This window comes from Folsomia candida, unplaced genomic scaffold (assembly GCF_002217175.1).
Source record: "Folsomia candida strain VU population unplaced genomic scaffold, ASM221717v1 Fcan01_Sc085, whole genome shotgun sequence".
Taxonomy (NCBI): Eukaryota; Metazoa; Arthropoda; class Collembola; order Entomobryomorpha; family Isotomidae; genus Folsomia; species Folsomia candida.
In genome coordinates, this window is record NW_019091277.1 from 34,785 (window position 1) to 46,950 (window position 12,166).

Here is a 12,166-nt window from a genome sequence, read left to right on the forward strand (position 1 = left end):
ACGATTGAATTTTCTATTCAGAAAAGTCCTGTGTGTATTCTCTGATTTTAGACTTAATAGAAAGGGTTAAACTTATTATTTCATCTTCTACACCTTCACATTTTTCATCAAAACACTTTACTTTAAGTTCCGCCAGTTTCTCCATCTCTTTATGTATGTACGATAACTTTTCCCGTTCCTTATGACGAGTTCCAATACGACGAAGGGCTAATATAGGGTCATTATTGCATTTTAAAAAGAAAGACCTTCCATCGGCTGTTGAACTTAATAATTGCCCTACATATTTTTTTCGATAATCTAGACACCTATCTTGATTAACTTCGGTTAATTCGGCCTTAGCAGTTACCAGTACTTTTAGAAAACCTAATGCCATGATCGCACAATCATTACTCTTGGGAAGTTGAGTCGGGCAAGTGCACGATTCTAATGTCCAAAATGGATCTATCAATTCGAAATGTAAATTCAGAGCAGTTACAAGGGCGTCAAAAAATACACGTTTTGTAACCTTATCGATCGCGCCTGGGAGTGAGTCATACATCAAAACTGTTTGTGTTTTGAAGTTGATTGAATTTAGGAAACAGTGCTTGGGAGAGTTGGTAAATCGGAGCATATAAAGTGTGCCATTTTCCTTGTCGAATAAAGATTCGTCGGGAAGTCTGCTCATCCGCGCTACAAATTTTCCTTTACGCGTATGCTCTATGAAATTACTTAAAATTAATTGGAATTTTCGGTCATTTGCATAGTTGGAGTTTTCGAAAATATGAGTTGCAATAGCGTTGGCAACGGCATCATTAACCAAGGCCCCTGGATTTAGACAAAGCAATTCTTCCTCGTCTCCTGTGGAATATAACGACATAAAATTATTTTTTATCGGTAGATCGGTACTATTTTTTATAGGACGTATGCAACTAATATTTAAATATACCTATTGAGTATAAAGGGGTTTTGAATAATTCCAAACGTTTTTTCGTCGATATGGCCCAGTCATTAGAGTCGAGCTTCATTTCGCTATGAGTTTCACCTAAGTACCGCTCGAAAACGCTATCATCATCGATTGTAAAGGTTTGAATTCTAGCTGGAATTTCGGCGGGACCTGATATGTTAATCTCGCTACTAGTCGAACAATCCTCCTGCGCAGCATCAAACTTGATTTCTGGTAATGAAATTCCTCTCAAGGTCTTGCCCTTCTTCATTGCCTTAATCTTAGGGACATACTTCGTTGATTTTCTACCCGTCCTTTTACCCCATCTCGCGGTTGCAAATGCTGGACTTCCAACAAAACCTCTTGTCCCCGCTTTCGTCTTTGGTTTTTTGTTGCCACTGTTTTCTGCTTCGGGACTTCTCTTTCGTTTTGGCACCCGTCTTGCTCTTCCCCGCCAAAGTGCTTCAGTAACCAGACCAGTGGCATATGCAGCGTGCTCCAAAATGAGATCGGGTTCGAACATTTTCTTTGTATGAAAGTTATTTTTAAAATTGTCAAAGGACTTCTCTACTAATCCTGTTGTGATGGTATCATCGGGGGTGTTATGGTTTCCAACGAATCTTATTTTGCTCCACAAGGGTAAATATGTGAACCAACGTTGAAAAGTATCGAGGCATTTTGTGTTGAAGTATTTATTAGTCGGCGGCATCAAATCGTCAAATACTTCTTCTTGGGTCATCATTTTATCGACAGCTTGCTTAAAATAGATAAAAAACTTTGACTTTTCTCTTTGTAATTTTGGATTCTCCGCCGTCTCAACCCCGTGGAAATCGTCATCCATCTTCTCTGCTAGGCTCTCTTCAACACTCTCAGATAGTGGCTGTCCTTCTGTTAGAAATTTACTGTAGTCGTCGACAAGATATTCATTTAAATTGCGATTTCCAAACAGTTGGGTGACAATCTCGACGAGGGTTTGAATTTCTTGCTGGGTTCTTGATTCGATTAATAGAGCAAAAGCGTGTAGCGCGGGGAAATTGCAAGGCGATGATGGGCAATATTTTGAATTTGCATGCATAAAATGGCCTGAGCAAATGAAGAGTATGGTCGGTTTGTCCCGTACTTTTTTCCCAATGAGCAAATCGTACTTCCTGTTAATGTATGTGTCCAAACTTTCTTCAAGTATTGCTAAGCTGGTTTGAAAAAGTACAAAATTACCGCTTAGCTCGCATTCTATGCTGACGTCCTCTGACGCTAAATCACCCCTGCTTTCTTCATGTAAGCCAAGGTGGTTAATAATTTTACAACTAAATTTGGTTTGACATAAACTCTGGTCGGCTGAGTGTCTCCGTGCATATCTGCAATACCCCTTCACTTTCCGTATAACCCCTTGCGTTTGTTGCATTTTTGGGCTGGTGGGTTTTGAGTCTTGTACGTGGAAAGAGCATGGGAAATCCATGTTCGCAAGTTGTTGGTCGATTAGTGTAGCCCAGTTGGATTGCGGTATTGGTCGTAATAGTTCGAAATCCCATATATCCGCAAAATCTTTGTACGGAATTCGAATGGTAATTGAATCCGGTCTCTGATAGTTTTTTATTTGCGGGGGTAGGCCTTCAATTTCGATGACATCATCGATGGTGAACACTTCAGATCCATTTGTTAAAAGAGGAGCATCTTCAGCGACCTGGTCAAACTGATCACGAGTGTGGGATTCATCCTCGGTTATATCTACATATAACAAATAAGTATGTCAAAATTTTAGCAAAATTACTACGACTCTATACACATTATCGCCATTAGGTTCATTAGCATATTTTTACACACTTCCGCAAAATATATATGCGGTGAAAACTCAAACAGAACCAGGGGCTAATTTTTTGGAAAAGTAATTATTTATAAAATTATGAGTAGAGACTAGACTACTATTTGAGAATGGCTATCACTCAATCAACGGCTACAACTTTTTATCGTTGTTAAATTAATATTTAATATGCATACCGCGAAAGTAATTCACGTATACATATGTAAATAAGTTTACCGGCAAAATAAATAAAGGTATGAATATGTATGTATGTGTATCAGGATAAAAGATATACCTTCGTTTTCGTCGCCTGTGTGCATCGGAATATCACTGCTATCCTGGATTATGTCGTCGGGCAATTCAATATCTATTACACGAGTTCAAATATATACTGTTTTGTTTTTGCAAAACAAATGTTTAAATGCATTATTAAATAGCAAAGTCATATTAGTACCTTTCATGATTAAACCCCTAGGAAGCGATGTCTCTTCCTTGAAACTCGGAATTGAATTGATACCTGGTAAAATTTAAGTTGAATGATTGCAAGCACTAAGAACTCAATACTCAATATCAGGATAAAAGATATACCTTCGTTTTCATCGACTGTGCGCATCGGAAAATCACTGTTATCCTGGATTATATCGTTGGCCAATTCAATATCTATAACAAGAGTTTAAATATTTACTGTTTTGGTTTAGTAATTAAATGATGATATGTATTGTTATGTGGGGAAGTCACATTACCTTTTATGATTAAACCACCAGGAACTGATGTCTCTTTCTTGAAACTTGGAATTGAATTGATACCTGGTAAAATTTAAGTTGAATAATTTGAAGCACTATTGAGTTATGACTCTGGGACATACCATTACTAATGCAACTTGGACAAAACCATTTTGTTCCACTCAGTCTATCTTCGTCACACACGTTCACACATTCTGGCCGCGGGCTATCAGGTACTTCGTAATGAAACCAAAGTCCATTTGTGCATCTAGGAATGGCGCTACACTTTATCATTGGCCCACCCCGATGTTCTTTACAAATACAAAATTTGTAACGCGTCTCAGGTGTCCTAAAACTTTTTTTCAAGGGATTATTAGTTGTCGGCGTGAAAATGATTTTCCTTCTTGGACGTTCCCTAAGTTTCATTTTTGGCGTTGATATTTCTGAAAATGAAATAAAACTAATAAGCATTTATCGCTGCTTCCATTTGTGCAAAATTACGCACCAAATTCTGAAGTATTTGGCAATACGAGTTCTGGACTGATTGGGCTCGTCGTTGAATTATTGATATTATCTGAATATCAACGAAACGTTAGCTAATGGATGGTCAACCAGAAATATTAATCGTTATGTGTTTACCAACTGAGGGCTCCCATGTCATTGTTGAGCCAGTATAAATTTGAGAGTCCGTATGCGATGAACTTGGCGATCCCACGAATGGTTCCAACATTGTACATGACTCCACGTGTAGCTCTGCAAATTGGCATTCAGGTATCAACCAGCAAGAATAAATTTTGGATACAACTATTTTCGAGCTAAACTTACTTGTATTTTTTAGGAGTAAAGATTTCCCGTACTTCTGAATACATTTGTAATGGGACAAAACTCCAAAAATTTTGTGCGACAATTCAGGCGAATATTGCTCCTTGAGTGCTTCTCGTGTCGAAATGTTTAGATTCGAGCAGCCAATTTTTCTTATCAAGGCCAGAAGGTCTTTTCGATGCCCATCACCAATTTCGAGACTTTTAAGCTTCGCAGTGTCGGTAAAGTCGGATAGCTCGAATTTTCTTTCCGATGCTTTGTTGATAAGTCGTCGCATCCTTTGGCCTTGACGATCCGCTGAAACTATGATTTTTATTTATTCCCAACTTCAATTCTAACTATAAATGTACGCATGTATTTAATAGTTGAGTTGTTGATATACCCAAATCATTCTCTCTATTTGTCTCCGCATCATCCACGGGTGGCTTTGACTTATTCGATGATAGTTTTAGTACATTCCGTACTGGGCTCGTGTGATGGAATACCAACGGCTCATTTCCCATAGATTGTCTGCAACACATATTTATGAGTCAAGTCAAGTAGTAATTATAGTAACGTAAATTAACAAAAATTAAAATATGGAACAATATAACACTCCTAATTTAGTCAGATTGAGATTTTGCGTCTTTTGAGTGTCCCTATAAAAGTCTAACAATAGCATAATCAAGCTAAATTCGCTTATTAATTAGCTAATTTTGTCACCGCAAACACGGTAGTATCTTCAAAAATATGTAATACGAACACCAAATTAATTTACGTAACAAAATAATTTACCTTGTGTTATCCGAAACGCTAGAAATCGTTTCATAAGGAACAGATCCATCTACGCTCCGTTTCTCATCAGGGCAAGCCGAATCTGCAGAAATTTACAAACGTTTAGTTATATTTTTTGAACAATTGATATCCAGTTTGGAATTAATTTCAACAGAAACAACTTATTTTTATGAATACACTTACATTTATACATATGTATGTATGTACATGCATATGTGCAAATTATTTATATCCATGTACTATGTGCATGCATATATAAAAATCGCTACATATACCTGTTTGATGATCTTCATCGTAATTAAGAGCATCTTGCCCGCTTGGTAGTGAAGGTAACCTATCCATGATTTTAATTCTCATATTAGAAAATGGAATGAAGTCGTAAGACGTGCCAAAAAGTAGCCTTTCGAATTGTTGAAGGATTAGAATTCCCGAATCCGATGAACCAGATAAGTTAATGCATTGATTTGTCTTATAGGACCAGGTGGTGCCTTTTCCTTTGAAGCATAAAACTAATTTCCTTGCCACATCCAATAAGATTGAACGACGTGTTCGAGTAATTCCCATGGGGTTAAAGATGTAGATAAATTGCGTTTCCGTATCTCCGTAAATCAGTGCATATTCTTCATTAGTGATAAAAGGGGACACGAAATAACGTGTGCTAATATTAGCAATTTCTGAAGTATTTACTTCTATTTTGAAATATGGATTCCCTGCAGAATCGGTGACATATCGTCCGTTATTCATGGTGTAATTCGCCTGGACAAATTGCGATGTAAGTAGGGTATAAAGTCTCAATCCTTCTGCATCATGAAGGGTTGAGTAAAGGTATGCCTCCACAATGTTGGGATAAAGTGGGTCTGAATAATTGAGGCATTGCAAATCATCGGCGGTGAAAAATAGGGGATATGAAGACGTGAATAATTTTCCAGATGTACCAGATATTGGAGTTAATTTCGCTAGTGTAGACAAGCTAGCATTGATTTTGGAAGACGGAGGTGAGTTTGGCGATGTTACCACGGTTTCCCCGCTGTCGTCAAAGGATGGCGACAAGGATTGGTCAAAATCTGGGCCAGATTTCATTAATTTTTCAGATTCAGTGGACGTATTTGATGTGGAGCCGGACCTGTGGGGGCTTGAGGTTAATATTGCTGGTTGGACTTCGATATTTTCAAACTTGGTGGATAATGTAATCTTCTTCGTATCTTCCCTCTTATCCACAGTCCGCCAAACTTCAAGGACTTCAATTGGTTGAGCTAGGGAGGGAGAATTTGTTGGATCTGCAATATTCTTCGCATTCACATGAACCTCCCTATAGTATTCGAAGTGGCTGACTACTTTTATTCGAAAAACCTTAAGGTCATCGTAGGTCAATGTGGGTGTAAATTCCTGTGTTCGGCATAGGATTGCTTCAAAGTTGTATAGGACGTACAGGCCGCAATCCGTACTATTTGTTTGAGCAGGGGTATTTTGAATAATGCACATTTTCCAATGTCTTTTTCCAACTTCTTGTTCGACGGACAGAAGAATTTCACGAATTGTATTCTCTACTGATAGAAGACGCTCTTGAGATATTGGAATACTGTCGAACACGTGAACTTCATTGCTTTTTAAGTCCAGTTTGACTAGGAAGTAGTGCATGCCGCGAAACACGGTTATAAGAAGGAATTCCAGATCTGGGCTTATTGCATTGTTCATCATTTGTTGATTGACTTGGTAGATGACAGCACCAGACTCATCAACTTCGTTAATTTGGGGAACATTTTGAATTAGCGATGGGACCATAAATGTTATTGGCAAGTATTTAACGTTGTAAAAATCGAGCTGCTTCAAACGCATAGCTAAGTAGCCATCAATGACGTGGTCGCTAATCAAAACACCCTCAGTTTCAATTTCTTGGAGATCCGATTTTCTCACGGTTACCCCCGTTCCAGGTGTCATCAAAGGGTCTGCTTCGTTCATGGCTTCATATTCGGATTGGGATATTTTATTTGCGTCGTCACAAAGAGAACCTTCGTCTGATTTGCTTTTTGGTAAATCATTTTTCTTGGATTTCATATAGGACGACATACTGTGTAGACTTGGATCGATAGAAGGAATAATTTCTCAGTATAGGCAAATTTCTCAATCTTGGATTTCGGTAAAAATAGTTTTCTGCGGTTTTTAGGATTTGGCTGTTTCAAGTCGCTCCAGATTTGTTCAGGGGTTACGGATGGGTTCTTATGTGTTTTGGGAGATTTTCTTCTGAGTTCGTTGAGTGAATTGCTCAAATGGTGTTGTGACGAATGTTAAATACCCTCCTGATTTGACCCTTGAGGGATGCAGGGAGTCTGGTTCACGGAAATCTGAAAAAGCAAGAGACACCAAAATAGCATGAATTTGTACTAAATTTAACAAGTTGACAAAGCTTAGATAAACGATTGTTAAATTTGCAAAGTTTAGAAAGCTTGGATAAATGATTGTTAGATTCAAGTTTACAAATTTTGGTTAAATTTAGCAAGTTTACAAAGTACCAAATAATTTTGGTTAAGTTTAGAAACTTTACGAAGCTATGATTAATTTTTACTAAATTTAGCAAGTTCGCAAAGCTTGGACAGATTACAGATTTATGTTCAGTTTCGCAAGTTGACAAAGCTTGGATAAAGATTGTTAAATTTAGGCAGTTTACAAACTCGGAACAAATTTTTGTTAAGTTTAGCAAGATTACGAAGACACGAAAAATGATAATCAAATTTGCAAAGTTTACAAAGCTGTTGCAATGGATTTTTATTAAAGTTAGAAGGTTTACAAAAATGGGACCTGCTTTTTGTTAAATTTCCCAAGTTTACAAAGCTGGGAGTGATTTTTGTTAAATTTCCCAAGTTTACAAAGCTGGGAGTGATTTTTGTTAAATTTGGCTAGCTATAACATATTTTTGCTAATTTTAATAAGTTTACAAAGCTGGGAAAGATTTTTGTTAAATTTAGAAAGTTTACAAAGTTGGGACGGATTTTTGCTAAATTTTCAAAGTTTACAAAGCTGGAATAATTTTTTGCTAAATTTGGCAAACCATATCATATTTTACCTAATTTTTTTAGATTTTTTCTAAATTTACAAGGTTTACAAAGCTGGAATGAATTTTTGTTTAATTTGCAAGCTATTCCTTGTTTTGGCTAATTTTGGCAGGATTTCAAGCCTAGGAAGGATTTGTCGTATATTTAGTAAGGTTACAAAGCTGGGACAGATGTTTGCTAAATTGGCAAAGTGTACAAAGCGGGAATAAATATTTGTTAAATTTGGCAAACTATGCCAAACTTTGGCTAATTTTGGCAAGTGTACAAAGCTGGGAAACATTTTTGTTAAATTTAGAAAGTTCACAAAGTTGGGAAAGATTGTTCTAAAATTTACAAAGTTCACAAAGCTAGGAATGATTTTTGTTAAATTTAGAAAGTTCACAAAGGTGGGAAAGATTTTTCTAAAATTTACAAAGTTTACAAATCTAATACTTATTTTTGATGAATTTACCAAGTTTACAAAGCTAGGATCAATGACTGACAAGCGTTAAAAAGTTTACAAAGTTTGAACCAATTTTTTGAATTTATAAAGTTTACAAAGCTATGTCAGATTTTTATTAATTTAACACAGATTTCAAACCCGGTAAAGGTCATTGTCAAATGTTGGATGCTTGCAAAATTGTGAGATTTTTGTTAAATTTAGGAAGTTTACACATACAAAACTTTATGTTACGCTTAGGAAATAGGTGAGCAAGAGGATATATAGGTAAATTTTGCATAATTTACAAATTTATGTATGTAGGTAATATAAAAGTGATTTCCAAGGTTAATTTGTGAGCACATTATTGAAATTTCTAAAGCTGTAATGTATTTTCAGAATTTTCTAATGGTAGCATGACCTAGAAGCAAGGTAGTTAATTTTGCTAAGGTTGTAAAGCACACATGCATTTTTGCTAAATTCATTTTACTTTCACTCCTTATCACAAATGTCCTACCCCGAGGGCCAGTAACAAAATTTGATCGAAATGTGCATAATTAACACCAAAATAATTGCACTTACTGTGAACGAGGAGTCACTACACTCTTAAAAACAATGATGTACTTTAGAAAAGTTAATGCACTCTGAACCCTAAATATATGAAATCCAAAGTAACGTTAACTGGATAAAGAGTAAAGTTTACCCTGGACTTAGCTTAGAATTCTGACTGAATTAACTTCTCAAACGATAACATTGTTTTTAAGAGTGTGATAAGTGCACTAAAACTTTAATTACGATTCTAACTGCACGTACTGTTGACGAGAAGTCAATACTTAATACTTAAAATAATGCTACCATTTTGATAAGTAAAAGCATTCTGACCCCTAAATTAAATAAACTATTCGAAATCCAGAATAACGTTAATTTAATAGGATTAGTCTGGATTTAGTATAATTTACTCATTTAGAATTCCGAACGCAATTGGTTTCACAGGGTGACATTATTTTAAGAGTGGAGTACGTGCATGAAAACTTTAATTCCCCACCCAACTAATTCCCAACCAATCAAAAAAATAAAAAAAGTCCCTAAATCCCTAAGTCCCCACCACCACGAGGAAGCCTACTTCAGGTTATGTTATTGACCTGACCCAAGGCCACAGGTCAGGCCTCAGGTCAGGTCTAACCCCACTCTCAAGGACGACGACTGCTCTCACCCCTATCATTGAGTGTATGGTGGCTGGGCGGGCCAGTTCAGGAGGGTTCCGTTGCTCAATTTCAGGCAGTCTCACCAAGCCCTTTCGGTTCATGGGCTGGCGTCATAGACCGCCCGCTCTGAGATTGGCCCCCTCCCTTCCTGGACCACAACCACGGCCTACACCCCAAGGGAACCCCCCACACCCCCCGGGGAAACTACCACCCTTTTGGTCCTTATCCCCCCCACAACAACCTTTCGAAGCCACACCGGGCTCTTACCGCTACTGGGGGCCACACCGGACACCCCACCAGCTCTCCTGGTCACACCGGACCCCCACCATCTCTCTGGGTCACACCGGACCCCCCAAAACCTCTCAGGGTCACACCGGACCCCCCAAAACCTCTCAGGGTCACACCGGACCCCCAAAACTCTCAGGGTCACACGGACCCCCAAAACTCTCAGGGTCACACCGGACCCCTAACCAACACTGGGAGTCACACCGAGCTCCCACTTTTCTTTCCAAGAAAGAAAAAAAAAAGTTTCTTTCAGAAACAAACTCACCAATAATTTGAGAGAAAATAGAAAACACGACTGCATCAGAGGAAGTACAAAATGCGTTTGAGCAAATATTGCACTTTCTTCGGTTATTGTGGATGGTTAATGACAAGAATGGCTTGCAAGTTTGCAAGCATGTAAACATATAGAGAGATAATAGAACATACATAGATAGTAGCATCTCCATGTCCGGAAGGCCGTATGCAAATTCCTAAATTAACCTATGGTTCACCTACATATGTACATATTAAAGCCGCAGCATTTTCTTGCACAATTTTATTTACATGATTTGCGTTTCCTCGCTAATATTCCCGCAATTCGTAACATTCGTCAAGATTTTCAAATTACAAACGTTGTGGAAATTTAAAAACTGAAAATTTAAGCGTTTAAATTTCAAAATTTAATCTCATTAGCCTGATAATAAAGAAGTTGGTGGAAACACGTTATCGTTATTTAGCTCATAATTCCAAAGTCACATAATCCGGTCAGTTTGCAAAACATGATTCCCAGGTTTTCGAAAAAATTGAGGGCGTGGTAGTAGGTGGGCAAAATTATACCAAATTTGCATTACTGAGTTTTACCACCAGTGTGTACGTAGAAGGCAAATATGTACATACCAGTAAGCCACATAGTTCGATATTGTTAAAATAAATTATCAATCCGCACCACCAGGGGTGTGGTCGTTAGCGCTTCCGGTGTTAGTCAATGAAGTACGCACTGTGACACGATAATTTATCGGACTGGAATGGGGATCACGATGGACTCCACCAGTTACAAAAAGCCACACCCCCCAGTGGGTGTGCCTTCAGGTATTATCCTCGCAAAAATTTCCGACGAAAACTTTGCATTCTATATATCGAAGCATAAAATAAATCTTTATTGTAACTTCTGATTACCAATAACCACGCCCCAAGTGGGGTATTATAGCACATATAGCACATTCATTGGGTACGCAGGCGACACAAATAATTTGGGATAAAAAGAGGTCCCTTCTTATACCTACGAATTTCAATTAGTGATAACCACACCCCTGGGCACTGGTCTATGGCTCCAAAATGCGGGTATTGTGAACTCAAAAGTTGCGCCCGTTTTCGAGCAATTAAAATCCGAAATTCGGTTTTCTCAGGTTTCCAACTTATGAAAAGTCGGATTTTCCCCGATTTTTTTCTCGGTTATTTGAGCGGTGCATGAGTAGCCACAATCTCATGTTGCCCCACATAGGCGGGATTAATGGGCGGGGAGGCCAAGTTTTCGGATAAATTCGGCTTAGCCGGCTAACTTCATCCAACTACTCCCCACAACCCACCCCAAAAAAAAAAAAAAGGAAGAAGGGAAAAGGAAAGAAGTTGGTTTTTTCCCCCCCCCCCCCCGGCCCCTTTTTGGGAAAAAAACAAAAATAAATGGGGTGCAGGACGTTCTGCTTTCCCTACAAATCAAGAATTGAAAAGGTTCTGTAAAGAAATGTAGAAGTGGGAAATTAAATACCTAAGGAAAAGTTAAGCAAATTCACGGATCTTGTCTTCTGATTTTTTTTCAAGCCAGTCAATTCAACCATTCGGTATTGTAATGTTATTTAATTAATTAATTATGAAAGATAGTTGCAATATGATTTTTAAAAAAAATCAGCCAGATTGTAATTTGTGAAATTGATGAAGTAGGTCTTTGTTCCTACATTTAGGAGTGATAACACAGATCGACGAGGCAACCAAGTGTGCTGCGGGGCTTGCTTACAATTTTATCGATGTGTGAGGGACGATGCGGTGGAAAAATCCAGTCAAAAAATGCCCTATTTTCAAATTTGTGCAAACTCAATGGCGACCATTCCTACTCTTTTTGTACCAAAAACAAACCTTGGTTGACAGAGATTATAGTGGAAGTTGGCCCTCGTCCTCTTTTTTTTTTTTTTTTAGT

At 37.8% G+C, this 12,166-nt stretch overlaps 1 protein-coding gene across 1 annotated transcript; it reads right to left on the reverse strand.

The window, feature by feature from the left end:
* Positions 1-293: 293 nt before the first annotated feature.
* On the reverse strand, positions 294-7,120 carry LOC118433736. The gene is made up of 14 exons (XM_035845968.1): positions 5,314-7,120; positions 5,039-5,120; positions 4,647-4,774; positions 4,268-4,567; positions 4,082-4,195; positions 3,948-4,016; positions 3,586-3,885; positions 3,464-3,526; positions 3,309-3,380; positions 3,175-3,237; positions 3,016-3,087; positions 926-2,647; positions 506-837; positions 294-441 (listed from the first exon to the last, which is right to left on the reverse strand). Exons 1-14 carry the CDS (start codon positions 7,103-7,105, stop codon positions 424-426), a joined length of 5,127 nt encoding a protein of 1,708 aa, XP_035701861.1. The 5' UTR covers positions 7,106-7,120; the 3' UTR covers positions 294-423.
* Positions 7,121-12,166: the final 5,046 nt, after the last annotated feature.